This window comes from Larimichthys crocea, chromosome IX, assembly GCF_000972845.2.
Source record: "Larimichthys crocea isolate SSNF chromosome IX, L_crocea_2.0, whole genome shotgun sequence".
NCBI classification, from domain to species: Eukaryota; Metazoa; Chordata; class Actinopteri; family Sciaenidae; genus Larimichthys; species Larimichthys crocea.
Genome location: NC_040019.1, coordinates 10,952,461 through 10,972,127, shown reverse-complemented (window position 1 = coordinate 10,972,127; position 19,667 = coordinate 10,952,461). Strand labels below are relative to the sequence as shown.

Here is a 19,667-nt window from a genome sequence, read left to right as displayed (position 1 = left end):
ATGCTGGAGCGGTGATCTGGAAGCATGATGAACAAAGGGACAGATAATAAAATTACTTATTAATAGTGGAATTATCTCCTGCCTGCCACTCAGCCTGTCTCAGAGAGACAAAGATACAGGGTGTATGTCTCTGTAGACAGAATCTCCTTTGTAGTGTCAAAACAAGTTCAGAGACTGACAATCCTTGATGCAGCATCTTCCACTTTTTCTCTCTTTTCCCTTGTTTGTATTTCGTCATTCTTGACATGCTGCCCTTTCTCTCTGTCTATTCCCTCTTTCTCTCCCGCTCTCTTCCTTTCTCCTACTCTTCTGTTGTCTCCGGACATCAAACCCTGGCTCTTGTGTAAATCCATTCGCCTTTCCAGCATTATTCATTGTTCCAAGATTCCAAGACTCTACCTGTTTTTCTTCCCTTGACCACTTTGTGGCCGTCGGCCCATTTCCTCTGTACGTGCTCCTGGTTTTTGGATGGGAATGTTATGATTCTTTTGGTATAGCTAATCCCTAACACACATCTGAACTTCAATTTTAAGCTTAAGTGAAACTTTTAGTGGATTAATTTTATGATCAATAAAATACTGATACTGTTATGTACCGTTTCACTTATTAATTATTTGAGAGTGTGTATTATTAGATTAAGTACCATAGATTTATTTAAACTAACCTAATCTATTTGATTTAAAACGTTATATTAAAATAATAGAAAGAAATACTGAGTAAATTTGACACAGAGAGATAATTAACTGGTTAAGTTAAAGTTTAGGTACAGTTAGAATTGGTGAAGATATTTGTTTTAATTTGTCTCTGTGAATTTTTCCACTCACAGTCAATTAATTGATTATTCAATGTGAAAATTGATTGGAAACAATTTTGACTTTATGAATTAAGTCATTTAAAAAACATTTACAACATCTTTTAATACTAGCTCAGGTTTTTGCCTGGCACAGTTTTCACATTCATCTCCTGAATGGTTAACGTTTCTCTGTCCTCAGCTTGAATAAAACCTGAACCTACAGTATGAACCTGCAGGCTAGTCTCATACATACATATTGAAACATTGTCTTATTATAAATTCATTTATACCTGTGAAGTTGTGGTATGTTGTATCTAAAACTATAATTTGTTTACTTAAACTCTACATGCATTCTTGTCTTTCCCTGTAGTGACATCACCTATAGCATCCTGTTTGAAGCAGTGACCACACTGCTGGTGTTCTTCTCCTATCAGCTCTTCCACAAAGAAATCCTCCGAGATGGATTAATCTACCAGCACATCATGAAGGGACGATGGTGAGAAAACGCACACACACAGTTTGGACTCCACTGAACCTAAACCCTAACTTCACACACCAAACAGTAATTGTAACTTTTAAAACTACTTGGTTAAACTTACCCCTTATCTTAACCAAGACAGCCTTAACCCCAAAAACAAGTTCGCAAAGAAGTACAAAATGTAAAACAAACACATGAAGATGGGATAATTTCATAAAAATTCGACTGCTCTATGTGTTACTCTCACTCGCCTTTGAAACTTGGTCGTCCACAATCTGTTGACGACTTTTTTTGAACGCAGGCCCAGATCATCTTGGTTCTTCTCCAGCTGAATATGACACCGTCTGCTCCAGCCTACTGTTCCTCTATCTAGTCTCTGATACAGTTAGCCTCTCTTTGTGCTCCCAGTCAAATCTCATCATGTTCCAAACAATGTCTTGATGTGTTATTCGATTGATGCCAAAACACACACACACACAAAAAAGAAAAGGCAAATCTAGTCAACCAAGACCTTTGTCTCCACTGTGACGTTGTGGTCTGTGACTCTGAGGGAAAGTCTGTTTTTTTTAAAACGATAATACTACATAAACGTCAAAATAAAAGCAACAGTTACCGTAACCTTCTTATATTGACCTGAACTTTGAAATGATTTGAACCCAATTTTCCTTCATTTGTTTTTATTTTCAATAATGAATAAATGCAGATAAACTCTTTAACACTGGATTCCTTTTAAAGGTCTAGCAGTGCATTTAAGATGGGTGAACGGAGGATGGAAGTAATTTTCTTTTAGGGCTCTCACAGCATAAGAGCCAAATGAGAGCACTTTGGATTAATTGCCATGGAGCCTGAAGAAAGGCTTCCAAGTAGCTGACGTTGGCAAAACAGATTAGAAGGTGATCTGGAATGGTTTTATCATTTGGTCTGGTGAGAAAGCAAGGCAGAAAAGTCTAGATCTTTGACATTTACATCACCAATTATAATTATATATATATATATATGTCAGTCACTGGGAGAAAGTTGATGTGATGAGGAAGGAGATTCAAATTAACACCTAATATAGACTGTGTTCTGTGTATTGTATTAATATTCCTAAGTCTTAATGCAGTATGTAGTCAGAAGTGTTATTTCTGGTGAGCATGTGACAAACGCCTTCATATTTTTAAATCAGAGGAAGCCCATCAGACCAGATAACCTCTGGGCTTTTATTTTGAAAGCTGCTGTGCTCAGAATCATGTGGGTTTTCACATACAAGGAATTTACCTTTGATATTTTGGTGCATAATCATCACGATGAACTTATTAAGACAAAATAAAAACACAAATACTGCAGAAGTCAGGAATCATAAATAGAAAATCAAAAAAATATAAAGTATATCTGTTGTCTGTTGTTTAAATAAAGTTATGAAGTTATAAAAAAAGTTATTTGCTAAACTGGGAGTTAAAGAACTCACATAACTCCTGAAATGAGGAAGACTTCATACATTGTACCTCGTCCATAGAAAGCAGGTCCGAAGGTACTCAATTATTATCTTTCTGTAGCTTTAACCTCAATTTTGATTAAAACTTTTAAAGAGGATTGCGGTTCAACAGGTCAAGTCTATAGGCAGCAAACTGGACACATCAGTTTGCACACAAGCAAAGTTCTAGTACAGAAAGCTGCAGTTGTATTACTGATTGATACAATATTAATGCATTTAGATGAAGCTAAAACTGCAGGTAGAGCTCCCTTCTTGGATTTGAAGTCTGCATTTAACACAATTCAACCAGAGCTCATATAGGAAAGGATGATTCAAATGTCAGAGGCACAGATATACCCTTATGTCTCAGATATTGCTGATGATGTTTTAAACCTCTTTCGATTTGTCTCTCTCTTTCCCCCAGTTTGTGTTTAACCAGTCGACTGGTGAAGACCCTGCTCTATAACTTCATCAGGCAGGAAAAATGTCCACCTCCTGCAACCCACATCTTCGAGCCAAAAGACGAGGGAGGCCTGCTTTATGGCCTGGCGTCCGGGGTGGCAAGTACGAATGTGCACATCCACACACAGACAAAACAAAAGGGAACAGCAAAGAAGCACAACTAAAATTCTTTCCTAAAAATAAAATTTCTTGCAACCTAGATAGTAATTTTTGCAATAGTTTGGATTTGTTCCAATAATATTGTAATATTTCCAAACCACATGTCTTATTGGTGTCCAACCTTTTTTTTGGTTTCCGGCCCCTCTGAAATCAAACAATGTCTACGAAGGTTATTTAAATGATAACATTTTCAAAAATAGATGTTATTGGAATTCAAACATACAAAGGAGTCTTATTGTTGAGAGCTTTGCTTCTTTCCGTTTTTTTCCCTCTGAGCCTACGAGTGAGAAAAATGATTAATCTGAAAAATGAAAGTGCGAGCCGGGTTGGCAGCCGTGGCAGCGTGGATGAAAGTGATGAGTCAAAAATGAACAGAGCGTGTGTGTGTGTGTGTGTGTTAGACTGGTGATTTGCTGTGTGTGTGCGTGTTAAATGCATGTTTGTTTGAGTGTGAGAATAGGGCTGGGTTTCCCCCCGCAGATAAATGCTCTTTGTCGCTTGTTGGTGGCAGATTCCTATCAGTGAGCCATCAGCATTCACCCCAGCCTGTCTGTCTGTGGCCAGTGATCGGCCCGATGAGTTATGGTGCCCTGTCCTGTTCTGTAATCCCCTAGAGCCTGTCTGTCTGCAGCCGCCTCCCTTATACACACACGCACAGACCAACAAAGACACAAGCTCTCTTATGCTCAGAGCTCAGAAACAACACTTGTTTTCTTTCTCTGTCTCTCCGCCTCGTATGCACACAGTCATCGGGGATTGACAGAGTACACAAGTACTTTTTAAATTTAACTGTTCAAAATGCGTGTGTGCACGGGAACTGTTCTATATTGACGGTGAAAATTAGTTGCATTTCGTCATGCAGTATGTATTATTTTCTCCTTGTGCGTTTGAATATTTCTGCAGTGTTGAAATTGGATAAATTTGGTAAGATGAGACTCTTGTGAATTCAATGAGCCCAATAGTATTCATGTGTGAAGATGTTCATCCCATACTGGCTATTTCTTTGTAGTGAGATTTAACCTCACTGTATAAAATGACCTATAGGATAATCACAGCCTCATGAAACTTCACAACCACAAACTAGAGAGCATTCAGAGGATGGATGGCTTTCCTGGGTATAGTGACAATAAGGCGCTTTCTGAGTAGAGAGAAGTGCTTGCCAAAAAACGCAGTTCTTACGGAAATCTCTAAATGTGAAATGTTTTTGATACCAAATCAGCACGATTTATTTTCTGTGGTGTTCCTTAAGTTCTTAAGTTCTTCCTTAAGTGTCTTGATGTGGCATTTTGGAGGGACCATTTATATAAATCTTTTAAAGGGTTATCAAATCTCTGTAAGAAGTGCTATCAACCCAATAACTGCTGCAACAACCATCAACCATGACCATACACTATATAACAATATTTGAAAAGGAGCCTAAACAAAACACAATATTTAATACATACTTTCTGTTCTTAAATTGCATTAACCCACAACAAAAATGCCATTTTGACAAAAATGAGTCCAGAGATTATTCATTGTTCATTTATTTATCTATACAGAAATGAGTGGAAACCAATGGCTGCCTGGAGCCACAGGAGCAGTAATACAACACAAAGCTCTAACCCTACATTATCTATTGCTTTTTATTGAAATCTAAATCCCTCATATTAGTAGCATGTCAAATCACTCATGCCTGCACCTTCACATTCATAGACAGGCTGGATTTTACCCAGAACCAAACACTGGTCATTGGCAAAGCAAAGCGGTGTTTGATATCCGTTGGCATTTTAATGTCTGAGGGGGGTTTGATGTCTCTCTTCTCTTGCTTTTACACACTCTGCCGTCTGAGTCTTGGAGAGTGTCTGCAGGGGAGGATTATCACCCACACTGGCAACTCAACAAGAACTTTGCAGCCTCCTCTCCTCTCCTCTCCTCTCCTCTCTATTCCACTTGACTAAACTCTTACTCCATTCTACTCTACTCCACTCTCCTCTCTTCTATTCAACTTGACCCGACTCTTACTCCCCCTATTCCACTCTGCTCTCCTTTCTCTCCTTCATTCTGCTCTACTCAACTTTACAGTACTAGTAGTTTGTAGTGTAGTTCTACACTCTCCTTTCTGTTCGACTCCTCTATTCTTCTGTGTGGTTTTCCTTTTAACCAAACACAGTCTATGCTTTTAACACTCTCACACACACAGTACTAGTTGAGTCATCTGTATGCCTACAAGCAGACACAGGTAAAGATAATTCATGTGCAAATCTCATGTTCCACGTTGCTGCTGTGGAGAACCCAACGATAACTACCTCTCTTCCAGTACAGGAGCAGAGGGGACAGTCTACTCTATCGACGATGACAGCCCCACAAACACGAGACACCTTGTTATGTTTATCTATCTGGATTAATTCCTCACACTTGAGAACGTTTTAGACCCGACTTTTTAAAATCTTCTGCGCCTGTGGAATGTTCTCATGTTTTGTTGTTTATGTTAGAATGGTTTTGGATTGGTTTTGGGTGAAAGTGCTTTGAGCGTATATTTTGATTTGTGTGAGATTATCAGAAGAGCGTGTTTGTTTATTGTCTGTACAGCATGTTTCCCCATGTGCATTTTTGGATAATCATCACGAGTTTGACATGCTTGTGTGTGTATGTGTATGTGTGTGTGTGTGTGCGTGTGCGTGTGCGTGCGTGTGTGTATCTGCGTGCTTGGCCAAGGCACTGGCCTGAAGCCCTGATGTCATATTTCATTCACTGTTATGCAAGTAAATAAGTAAGTAGCACATTCTGTCTGTGTCTGTTCACCGGGCGTTCACATCTGTCTGAAGCGTATGTTCTCAGCTGTGACTATGAGAAAATATTTCCCACCTCAGCTCCCTTCTCTAGTGTCTCCACAGGTCACTGAGATGTTCACACTGGTGTTCAAGTGTTTGTTGTGGCACAAGTGAAATGGAGAAGTAGATGTTTAACCTGTTTCATGGAGTTTCATAGTCTAGTCATAGTGTGTGTGTGTGTGTGTGTGTGTGTGTGTGTGTGTGTGTGTGTGTGTGTGTGTGTGTGTGTGTGTGTGTGTGTGTGTGTGTTTTTAGCTATGCCAGTGGCATCCTCAATTGATGGGTGTGTTCACCACTTTGGCCCAGTCAGAAATATCTCAACAGCTTAACTTAAATTATTGAATTGCCTTGAAATCGTGTACAGATATTTATGTTGCCCAGAGAATCTAAACTTGTGATCCCCTGACTTTTCCTTTAGCATCACAGCAAGTGAAGATTTTCACTTCCATATCTTTTATGGCTTGGATAGTTTTCAGATGATGCAGGGTGCAGGATGGGCCACGGAACAAACCACTGAATTATGAAGCAGATAGCATGAATTATTTTTACTTTCAGTAACACTGTAAGGCAAATATGTAACCTCTATAAACAGATATATGCGTATGAATGCAGAATCTGCGGGCAAGGCCCAAGATTGTGGCATTGAAAGCAATAGAAACGATAGCTGATGGGCTCGAGATTGAATCAGATGTAATAAAGACATGTATAATGGCTGTGCCTACAGACTTCCATATCATAGAAGACTGGACTATTGGCCTTGGTGAAGGTCTGCACTCTCTGATTGCCTTTCTAGTTTACTGTTTCTTATTTCTATTCAGGATGTTATATGGAAAAGGGAGCAAACACATTGAGCCTTCACCTTTAATCTTTGTAATGTATCATAATAGAGGCATAGAGGAGTTTTGTGTTTGAATGTTCTGTGACTTTTAGCAGCTGCATAGAGTGAATTATTGCAACAGAAAAAACAAGTGAACATTTTCAACCAGGTACATTTTCACACTACCAACATTATGTAGTGTGAAAATAAGAAGTACCGCAGAGCAGGGAAGTAAAGTAAAGTAATAATATTCCCCTAATCAACAGTCTAATAACAGCAGCATCATTAAGTGCTTCACGTGTGTGTGTGTGTGTGTGTGTGTGTGTGTGTGTGTGTGATGATACCCATGTTATGAATCTAGATTTGGTATGAGGTCAGGATGAGGTGAAGTTGGTGTTAGGGGACAGATGTGGATTTAGAAGTGATGGTTTTCTGCCTGTGTCACAACATTTGGAACAATAGAACATATTTGATTGTGATGTTTTAGTTTGAATACAGAAATTGACTTAGAAGCAGTCATGTCTGCTGAAAGCCAGTTTTCTGTTGCAGAAACTTTTGTCATGGTCTGTTTTGAGCTTATTTTAATGATTATTTATTATTAAGCTCATACCGAGTGTAAATATTGTGAGCAAATCTGTAGAGATTTGTCATGCCGAGTTCTCTGAGATCAATTCGAAAGGTTGTTGTGGATTGTGGATACAGACTCCAGCAAAGTTAGACTTTTTGGGTGAAGTTCTGTTGCATGTCTCACAGTATGATGCCTTCACTGCCCCCCCAGTCCTAAAGCTAAGGTTCTGATTTCATCGTGCCGGCCCCTGTGTCCGTGTGTGACCTTCTCTTTTCCTCACTTTCCCTTTCCCTTTCCTCCTCTTCATGTCCTCCTCCTCTTTTTCCACTGGGCGACTGGCCAGAGCCGGAGCAGCCTAAGCAGTGTAGCATTATTGGGTTTATGTGGTGGGCAGGCAGACAGGCAGAGGGAACTGAGCCAGACGGATAACAAACAGCACCCACTAAGGTAAAATAGAGCTCTGTGAGTGCGCGTGTGTGCGCAAGGGTAAGTATGTGTGTGTGTGAGAGTGCAGGAAATGTGGCTGCCAGACTGGGCTCTCTGACACTGTTAGGCTAGTCACTGTGGTGCCAGTGATGAGATGAACAGGGCTCCGTCACAACTTGGCCCCCGTCTCTCTCTCTCTCTCTAGATCTTGTTTTCTCTCACACACACTCCTCGTTCAGAGCAGTAAATGGAAAGAAGAGTATCGTGTGTGGCGAGAGAGACCGACTGACCGGTGTAAATTGTGTCATGCCTCTCTTTGGGGATTTCTTTTTATTGTCGATGTCCTTCTCTTCAAATATAAACTAATTCATCCCCCTCTTTACTGGAATTGCATACACATTCATACACACAAAGACAGACTTGAGTGTTGGAGTAACTCTGTATTAGTCATAAGTGTATTTAAAGGGCAAACCAACAATGTTGCAAAGATTTGAAACAGTCCCAAGTTGTTCAAAAGAAACTCTTACTTCACACTTACTCACTCATGGTCTTACTTCATATTCTTTATTTATATCTTGATATATATTTCAGTTTCCTTTTTAGAACAGTACAAAAAGAAGACCTGGGCTGTGACCTCCCATTTTCTCCTCGTTATTTCTTTTTTATGTAGTTGGATGTCAGTGTGCATGTGTTCACCTTCACAACTTTGAGGAGAGAGCGTGCAAATTCAAAGAATATACCTGCTCTTCCGTCTTTTGCCACTAGATGGCAACAAATCTACTTGGCTTCTCCTCAAATTCAGTAGCTCGGTCAGTGTGGACTTGCAAGCACACTCACACTGGCTCTCACCAACAGTGCTTGTTTCGTGCACTCTGTGTGGCTAGACGTGCAGGAGCCAGAGACTCTCATCTGTGTACCTTGGTGTTCACGCTTCTCATACTTCTCATGACGCTTGAAAGCACCAGCACTTCAGTGGCTTCGTAGGAAATTCGGCTCCCTCTCATCCTCAAACAAGAAAAAACGAACCCCACTCCAGCTGGCCAGAAGTTCCAGTTTCTCTTTGTTCTGTGGCGCCGTCTATGTTGTTTCAAATTTCAGGTGCTGCAAACCATCGTGCGTGACTCCATTGTGCCCGTTTTGGCCTTGATTACATCAGTCTGACTGCACTTACTCTTTTGCATTCATTTCCCTATGAAGCGTATGTCAGTTTATAATCAGAATTTATTGCCAGTAGTTTTTCACATACAAGGATTTTTCCTCAGTATCTTGATGCATAACAATAAACATAGAACAATATAAATAAACGTAGAAGCAAGTCTTGCAAGTCAAAAGCATAAACTGGTAACATAGAAAATTGATAACAACATATGCAGAAAGGTTGAAGAGCTGCAAGTTGTGAGAGTGTTTTGGTTCTTTCTATGAAGAGGTTGACTCCCCATCTGTTGTACTGCCACTGCTGCAGCTGACAGATCATTCTTGACAATCTTTGTACTGAAACATAGAGGAGGAGAGGTGTGTTAGATGGATACACATGACTTAAACTGGCTACAGTCAATATTTTTTTATAAGAGGCCCGTATCAAATGACAAGTGTGAAAACAATGACTATGAAAACAGTCACTATGTGAAAGGTGATGCTCGTAGTGATGAACTTAGAGAATTATCAGCTTGAACCTGCAGCTCCTCTCGGCTTCACAGAGTTTTATAGGCTTATTGTTTAGCTGTTTGGCCACAACTTTACTGCTTTGCCTTACTCTTACTGCTCATAGTGTCATTTTCAGCCTCAGCAGGCAGCTGTTTAAAAAAAAATAAAAACCCACTGTAGAATTCGTGCTCAGAATCAAACAGCAGACAGATACAATTAGTTAGTGCAGTATTTATCAGCCAAAGATCCACATATATAGGAATTGGTAGAGACCAAAACAGAGCTAAAATATTAAATATTCTTCACAAACACGACTCCAAACGAACTCTCTCTGTAAATTCTGGATGTGTAAATTAGCAACTGTTTGCTAAGTAGGTCACCTTATCAACTTAAAAGATGATCACAAATTGTTTTTGCTACCCCCAAGTAGCCCAAAAAAAAAATTGTTATTGGTAATTGTTATTGGTTTTATGGAATAGTCAGTGTATTACAACTGCTGTGGATAGGGTCGGCAGAAAAACGTATTTCAGCCACATAAAAAATATAACTGAATATAATTTGTTATAAATATATATTTATATGTGTCGGTTTGTCTCCAGGTGGACTGTGGAGTGTCTTCACATTGGGTGGAGCTGGCAGCAAAGCTGGGATAGACCAGGAACACAACCCATTACCTTTGTCCAATCAAAGCCTTCTGTTACTGCTGGTCCTAGCCAATCTGACAGACGGACCTGACTGGCCCAACCCCTACCGACAGGCTATCACTTGTTTCAGAAATACACAAGGTAATAAAGTAATCCATTGTACATGTTTGAGGGTTGTTCATGTGTGTGACATATACCAGAATGTAATGAAGTAATGTGATCAGATAAATAATGATAATTTATTCATCTCCTGCCTATGTAGACACATCATCGCTGTCCATGGAGCAACCTCACGCCTTCCAGATCAATTTCAACAGTCTGTACACAGCGCTGTGTGAGCAGCAGCGCTCGGACCAGGCTACACTACTATTGTACACCCTCCTTCACCAGAACGCCAACATGAGGACATACATGCTATCCAGAACTGACATGGACAATCTGGTGGGTGTGATTAGCAGTTGCACAGAAAATGCAGACAAATTAAGTATTCCTGTTGCAGTCTGACATTTTGTGTGTGGTTTATCGAGGCAAAAAAAACCCCAAAACAAAATGAATGAATCAAAGCGTGATTGGGTAATCCTCAATAAAATACATTATGCAGTTCTTCCCTGCACACATGGGCATGGCCATAAAATCCTTTCATCTAGGACCAATGCTTTGGCTCGGTAAACAGCGAGGATGTATGCAGTAGCAGCTGCTGCTATTCAGTCCATGTGGGACAGTGCCAGTTATTCTTCATAGTGATTGCATGTATGGAGGCATTAAGTGAATGAAAATTAGTCTTTAGCTCAGCATGTCAGATGGTATCACATATGAGCGTGGACAGTTATATATGAGCCTCTTTCACGCAGTGTAACACTAAATAATTTGGTTTTTACTGCAGAGGTTTGAAAACAGGAGTTTAAGTATATCTGTTTAGCATTTGTACCAGGTTTAACAAGAAACTTAAGTGAGTTAATGACGTCTAAACGAATTGCAACTGAAAGCCACTATAAATTCATGATAGTAGGCAAACATGGGCACGAAATGACTTAAATTAATTTATCATATTTCGAATCTGCAGGTCAATTTAATACTTTGTCTGATATCAGCATGACATTTCTGTGTTATTCCCTATTTATAGCTGCTATAATAAAATCTCGTCATTAGCAGATCTAGATTGAGCTTATTATGTATGGGGACTACTAATGAGTCTAGACACTTTCTCTGCTGAGCAATAAAGCACCGCCGCACGACAGCGTAATGAGCTAACGCTGCAACTGTGTGCGTCCATCGCTCACCATGCTAGCTAATAACCGCATTCACTCTGACAGTATGATTCTGAGAATTAAGTCTTTTGCACACTGTTGTCATTAACCGCTCACTTTTACCATCTGCCTTCACCTAGAGTTCAGCAGCCATGATTATGTCAATTGTTTTCTTCTGAAATGGCATCTGCAGCGCTGCTTCTCCCGTTTTATTGTCTCTTTTCCGTGGTACTCAGAAACACTACTGTGTAGTAATAAAAAATAATAGTCTGATTTTATTGGGTCAGTTGATAGATTAAGCCTCAAGAAAGCCCTCTGGCAAGTCATCAAAAGCTTCTCCCATCCACAAATCCATAGACATCCAGACCAAAATAAGGAAAAAGACACTAATAACGTTGGTGATTATTAAAAGCTTAGAGTAAATTATAAATATTGTAGCTGATTTGAAGGGTGGCAACAGTAGACACGGTTTAGAAGTTTGTGCACATGTGAAGCATGGATATGGTTAATTATATCTTGCAACAAGTGCACACACTGCAGTGGTGGATCTACTCCGAGTCAGAAATCTTGTAACATGGATTTAATGAATGTCTCTTCCGTGACAACACCTACGCACATTCTCAGCCTCTCCCTCCCACTCTCTCCCTCTCTTCCTTTCAGGTGTTGCCCATCCTCGAGATCCTTTACCATGTGGAGGACAGAAATTCTCACCATGTCTACATGGCCCTCATTATTCTGCTCATCCTCACTGAGGACGATGCCTTCAATCGCTCCATCCACGAGGTGGTGGGTAAACAGTTGAATACATCCCTCCGTTACTTGCAATAGCAACGATAATAATTCCTGAAGTTTTCAACATCTCAGCATAATTTCTGTGTCTTTCTCCCTCTCGCAGGTATTGAAGAACATCTCATGGTACACAGAGCGGTCATTGACAGAGATCTCGCTGGGCAGTTTGCTCATACTGGTGGTCATCCGCACCATCCAGTTCAATATGACCCGGACAAGGGTAAGTTTGGGTGCTTCGGTTCATCACTTGTAGACACTTTCATCCACTCGCATAGAAAAAGATACACATTTGCATACCATCAGGTAACCGTGTATGTTTCTGCATTCATCCTTCCTAGGATAAGTACCTCCACACCAACTGTCTGGCTGCACTTGCCAACATGTCAGCCCAGTTTCGTTGTCTCCATCAATACGCTGCCCAACGCATCATCAGGTGAGGACATGCTGTAGTTGTACAAATGACAGAGCATAACAAAGGATGATAGAATATGTTAATTGGTTATTTATTCCATCCATTTATCTTGTTCCACTTGACCTTTTCAGCTCTGGTCTGACTCTAGAAAATGTATTCTGTGGAAAAATATGAAGTGGTTTGAAGAGAAGTAAAGAAAATATCTACTGTTTGACACTGAAGGGTTTATCTTTAGTGGTTCCACTTAGAATCTGTATCTTGACCTTTTATATTTGACAGTCTTTGTATCATCCGACTAGGGATAGGTGATATGGATAAAATCCTCAATATATATGATTAAATAACACAATTCTTATATTTTGACATAATGAATTGAGGAATAAAACAACCAGTCAGGAATGTATGTGTTTTTTTGCTGTGAATTTAGTGAATTAAATACCTGACAAATCAAAATGTTGTATCACAGTGCTCTATATGATGGTCAAATACACCTAGGGATGATAATAAATTATTACCACAGTAGAAATGGTATGGAAAAAATCTCTAATATCATGTCATAGTATTGTCATATCGTCCACCAGTACAAACTCTAAACTGTGCTTCCTCTCTGGCTGACGATTTGAATAAAGACAAACGGGGTTCTAAATAATATAATCAGTTAGTAAAGTAGAAAAACGTTGCACACATTTAAAACACTAAATGCCAGAGGCTTTCCCTGGAGCATGAATGTGAGTAAAGTCTGCCCAAACTTGAGCTACTGCACATGAGGTGATGTGCTGACATTATTGTGTATCGACGGTAGAAGTAGTGTACATCCCAGTGTTTCAAGTTTACCCATGTCTGCCTCAAGTGTCAGTCTTCAACACAATCTTCGTGCGTGTATGTGCGTGAGGCAAGCAAGGAAGCCAAAAGAGAGACGAGAGACACAAGCACACTGATTCATTTTAATGATTCATATTGAATCAGCACAAAATATTTATCGTTATAATAACTTGGCAGTGGCTGCATCAGAGGAGACTAAGAAATGAAATATTAAGGGAGTGGTGTGCCTGTGTAGAGAGGAACATTATGTAACACGAGGGTTTTGGCCCATGAGCAGATGGAAGACAAGATCCAAACCACACGCACACACACACACACACACACAGACACACACACACACCAAGTCATTCATGTCTGTTTGTTAACTCCAGGCACACGGGAAGGAATGTTTCCTTCCCCAAAGACGTGCACACATTCAGGCATACTCAAGGATCCTCTTATCTCCCCGACTGTCTCACTCCATATCTGCGACTCTGGTGTTTTGAGTCAGAGAGGAACACTGTCTGTGAATGTCTGCATGTCTGTCCTGTAGTGATGTCGAGCAACTGACTCCATGTCTAATGATAATGATAATGATGATGACTATGATGGCCAGGGCTGGGCTAAACGGACTGGCTCGCTGGCTAGATAAAGGGAATTTCCTGCCAGGAATTTCCAAATGTCTGCCAGACGGTGCTGAACTCTGCTCCTTAATTGACTCCCAGAGAGAATCACAGTTGGTGGTGTTTATTTACAAGCAGCAGTGGGTTTGAACTGGCTCCACAGCCACATTTTATTTATTCATCCTCTTTCCGTTAATATTCCCTTTCTGCTGCTTTGTTCCTCCCTTGCGTCTGTCATCCATATCCACAATCTCCTCTGTCGCCACACACGCTCATGTCTCTATTCACTGATTGCAGCAATGTGTGCAGACTCAACAGAAACCGCTTAGTTCACAGTAAGGCTGCAACTAACAATTATTTTTGTGATCGACTGATCCACCCGTTACTCTCTCAATTAATTGTCAGTAAAAAGCAATATTTTGTGTACAAAAATATTTCAAAGAAAGTTTGGATCATCAGTGGATCATTCCAGCTCTAGTCCACAGTTAAGTAATCAAACATGTCAGATCCAAGTCGGAACAAACGTTGTCTTGTGGTATAAAGTTAGTTTGCAGGTTTTACCTTTTCTCACTGATGCTGTTCTCTGATAACCTGATAACTCTGTACCTCAGTGATTTTTTTTTTTTGGCAGCATTTAATTGAAAACAGCCTTAAAATTAATGTGTGTGTGTGTATACACACATACACAGAAATTTCAAAGAACAGTGCACAACCATGTTGTGTGTGTCCAGATTAAAAAAACAAAACAAAAGTATCCTTTTGGACTGGTCAAAACAGAGCACCTTTACATCTACAATGTGTCGGGGTGGACCACGTCTGTCATTAACTGACTCATAACTGATTTTGGGATCAGACCAGCACTGTGGAAATCCCTCTGTGTCGCTGTTTCCTGTGCCGTGTCCGTCACTGCCTCGGCATGAATGAGGGATGTGACAGGGCAACACAGAACAACTAGTCACTGTGCTTTCTTGTGTGCAGACAGCCCAGGTGGAACTCAGTCGGTGGTCTCTCAAAAAATGGACTAGATTGTACAAGAGGTCCTATTAAGTAGTCGTGACTCATAAAGCCTTTGACATTAGGTCTGTAGATAACAAGTAGACCTCCTCATAGCTGCTCAGGTATCACCATTCAGCTATCATTTGGCCAATTAGCCTGGATAATGAATGCTAAGAGATTTTGTATGTGTGTGTTTTGCGGTGTAGACAGATGGACAGGTGTAGCTCTAAGGGGCTTCACCTGAGCTCTGCTCGTGTATCTGACTTTCCGCAGCCCTTTGCTGTCATTGATTTTGATTTATTCTGCAATCTTTTTTCCTTGATTGACACACAGATTAAATATTCAACACCCTTGGGCACCTAGAAAGACTATTAAAACGTTGTAATTAAAACAGAAGGTCACTAATAATTATAATAATAATAATCACCACAATAAATAATAATATAAGACACTAAGAAGTGCAACAAGAGAAGAATATTAAATTTTTAGACGACCAATAACGTAAACAATCCAAATAACAGCAAGCTGTTCTTGGGTCCTTTCTGAACATAGAAAATATGTTTTAAAAGTGTTTCCTGTCAAGTGTCTCTTGCATGAACACACGTGTTCACACATGTGTTCATGCGCACCAACATCTGTGTGTGTGTGTTTGTGTATGTGCAAGCGTATTGACCCACCCTATTGCCATCCAAGGTTGCCCAACCATACTCTAGGTCTCTTGATATATGTCCGTCAGTCACATGCAATCATGCAGTCCCATCCAGACAAACGCGCACACACACACAAACACTCACACTAAGGGCAGCGTGTCTAATGGCAGAATGTCACCTCCAATGGCAACAAACACATACACGTAAATACTGGAAATCTTCCAAAACGTATCGTGGCTGTGACCTGTTCAGGTCATTGTAAATTAGGCATAATGTTTAGTATTTTGACACATCATTTCGAAAACTATCCCCTGCCATTTCCAGGAATATTTTTTTAATCTAAGACTTGAATTATTGTTCATTATTTTAAAGCCCTCATTTAGAACGGAAAACAGACCGCTCTCTAATAATAATCTGTCTTTAATAGAGGTTTCTCTCTTGAGTAAAGCAGAGTAAAGGCCACTGCTTGAGTATTTTACACCACATCAACATGTGCAGTATGATGACTGTGTATTTGGGTTCTTGGTAAAAGTGTATCATTCATCTGTCATTGCTCATTCCTTTTCCCGTCTCCCCTACAGTTTATTTGCTTTGCTTTCCAAGAAGCACAACAAGGTTTTGGAGCAGGCAACACAGTCTCTGAGAGGCAGACAGGGAGACAACACAGCCCTCCCTGACTATGTGAGTAACACACACACACACACACACACACACACACACACACACACACATACACACTCTCTGTCTTTGTCAGTCTGCACTCAGGTTGTTAGAAGTTGCTGAGTTATGTCTACTTAGATGTGGTTCAGAAGTTGACGTAGACGTAATTTTTGTTTAGTTTTTTATTTTATTTTGCTGTTACAGGTTCACAGGAATTTTGCACTTGAAGTAGTGTGAATTTTGACTTTTATTTTTAGTTTTGACTTGTAAGTAATATTGGCTAGCACAAGTAATGTAATCATAATAGTTGTACACGTCTCATATTTACAACTGTGGTATTAAACTCTAAAAACTGGGGGTGCTAAATCACAAAAATACCAATTTCTACGGTGTGTTGCTTTAATAAGTCACTCAATTGAATAATTTATCATCTAAATCATAATTTTTAGTTTGTCAGCAAATGTTTTTTTATCAGCTGCTGTGTCAGCAATAATTAGTATTAATATAGTAAATAAGAAACAAACATTTCGCATGTGGACCTGGATTTTGCTCCACATTTTGCACCAGTTATGTGGTGTCTGCTTTAAAGCAGACATGTCAAACTCGAGTGAGATAATTTCATACGTTTATTATTAATGGCCCCACTGGTAAATTGCACTCCCACTACTCATACTACAAATCCCACAATGCACTGCAACAGCTGCCACACAGGTCACGACGTGTGCACCACCACTCCCTCTGCTGTTTTTGGTTGTTTATCGACTCACTAATTAGTGGTCAGCGGAAGAACGTACAGCGACATTAAAGCCTCAGAGAAAATGGCCAAACGAACAGGGACTTTGTCTGTCTGTGTTGGTAGGAGGCAGAGCACCTGTATACCGACATAAGAGATAAACTTGTGTGGATTAGCCTCACAAACAAGGAATATAGCCTAAGAAGTGTATGTGTTCAAATTTAAGCAGCCTGTTGCTGTGGCACCACTGTTGCTCCGTCTACTCCAATACTTTGTCTTCTTATGGCTTCTCCAGCCCGCATCCCTCACGTTTAATCAGTACTGAAATGCAGCCTCCACTTGAAAATAATATTCGATGAAAGTACTGAACGATTAGAAAATGTAATGCTAAAATAGGTCAATCATAGGGGCACCAGAGTAATATGGAAAATTCTCAGAAATATCAGCATTAATCTAAAATTGAAATCTTAACAGCACCTCAGCAGTAACTAACTTCCAGAGCTTAAACCAATGAATTAATGATGATGTTGTCCCAATGTAATCAGGTATCTATGGATTTGACTAGCAGCCACCCCTGACCAATCAGCACACTGTTGAACATGTTGTTCGTCTGAGTTTGTGCTCGGGCATCTATGCCCTCAGGTTTGTCTGTATACATCTTAGTCTGGCTGTCTCATTAGATTTGCATTGTGTGTGTGTGTGTGTGTGTGTGTGTGTGTGTGTGCGCTTAAATATATTTGTGTGCGTGTCTTGGGGTTGGAGATGCATTAGGAGGTCCCCATAGATGCCCGTAGGTGTTGGGCAAACGTGAGTGCTCCTTCAACCGTGTAGTGACTGTCTGATGAGGCCACTTTCAAATGGACATCTATGCACACACATAAACACACACACACACACACATTAAAAGCATATAAAATGTAATTTTCCAGCTTTGTTTTGATGCTTTCTTCCTTCGGGGCTTATTTTAATGCTCCATTTTATTTATACACATTCATAAACACCCACTGTACATGACTGAAAATGGAAAAGAAAAATCTGAAGAGACAACACATTGTCGTGATTAAATCTTCTCTGTTATAGATTCAGCAGCCAGCTGTTTCCATAGAGCGAGAGAGAGAGAAAGCAATAATAGCGACAACAACAATAAGATAGATACACACCCACACACACACACACACACATAACACATAACACATAACACACATACACACACTGAGAGGTCAAAGTGTAAGGCCAGCTACACAACAATACTGCTGCTTTTGGTATGTCAGTGTTGGAGTGTCAGTGTGTTGCTCAAGGGCACAAGGCAGATTTCTTGATTTATGATTATTTCATGGGAACATGGGTTCTTTTTAGTTTTTCCTAGAATAGTGTCTGACATCCAGTCTGGGTCATAGACGTTCAAGACAGAGCTGGTCAACTTTTCTGATACCGCTATTATCCTTGAGCTTAGACTATACTAACTCAATGTGACATTGGTTCCCATGTCTACAAGCGTTCCTGTGGCTACTGCTCACAGCTAAAAAAAAATCCACTTTCAGCTTTATTGACATGTCTTGATTAAAAGGAACATATTGTATTGTTTTAGTTTCTGAGCATGTGCTCACACACACTCAGAGATATCAACTGGCACAGCAGTTGAGTTTCATGTGAGCTCACACTAAAGTGCACAATCAGTCTGCTTTTCCCATGTATTCGGAAGTAAACGTCTTGGTCTTCGTCGGTGGGATAAAGTCTGGAAGGTCCTTGTTTAGAGGGAAGGGGACCTTCCAGGCTCGACTCGATTCTGGTTGTGAGTCATTTTGTGTGTTTTGTTAATCACACAACTTTTCAGACGATGTGAAATCTTTCCCAGACTTTTTTTATTCTTACTGTGGCTTATGGCAGTTACTGTTCTTAATAACTACTACTACTAATAACTATTGGATGTATTGCCTATACATTTGTGGAGACATTTGTGGTGCCAAGAGGATCAGTTTTATGACTTTGATAACTCTTGGTTGATATTTGTGGGTAAGACTGAAGTGTTGGATAGATTGCCGTGAAATCCGCTACATACATTCATGGCCACCACAGGACGACCTGTAATATGTGATAAATATTGTAATTTGTCATTTATGATATTATTATAATACCTGCAAAACTAATGACATTACCATCAGCCTTAGCTAAACCAAGATTGTGAACCACGTAAACATCATAACGTATTCGCATTGTCAGTGTGAGCATTCAGTGCTATCCCCAAGTACAGCCTCAAGGAACTGCGACTGTAGCTGTAATCTCTAAATCTTCTTTTATCATTTGAATTGAAGTATGGCATAGACGTGTACAGTATCATCAATTAATCTGAATGGTCTTAAAATGAATTCATTGTTTGATCTGTGTAATGTCAGAAAATAAGAGGAAAAAATACCCTCCATCATTTCCCAGAGCCCAACATGACATCTTCACATATTTTCTTTGTCCAATCAATACTCTACAAACCCAGAGATCTTC

At 40.0% G+C, this 19,667-nt stretch overlaps 1 protein-coding gene across 4 annotated transcripts in view; it reads left to right on the top strand.

Moving 5' to 3' along the window:
• Positions 1–19,667, top strand: part of dym (dymeclin) — a 49,051-nt gene that overhangs the window by 6,240 nt on the left and 23,144 nt on the right. For all 4 annotated transcript variants that reach the window (XM_019275546.2, XM_019275545.2, XM_027282157.1 and 1 more), the window contains exons 7-14: positions 1,164–1,289; positions 3,152–3,291; positions 10,216–10,401; positions 10,523–10,701; positions 12,168–12,293; positions 12,403–12,516; positions 12,635–12,729; positions 16,360–16,459. In XM_019275546.2, the coding sequence (XP_019131091.1) occupies positions 1,164–1,289; positions 3,152–3,291; positions 10,216–10,401; positions 10,523–10,701; positions 12,168–12,293; positions 12,403–12,516; positions 12,635–12,729; positions 16,360–16,459 (1,066 nt within the window). The remainder of the gene's footprint in view (positions 1–1,163; positions 1,290–3,151; positions 3,292–10,215; positions 10,402–10,522; positions 10,702–12,167; positions 12,294–12,402; positions 12,517–12,634; positions 12,730–16,359; positions 16,460–19,667) is intronic.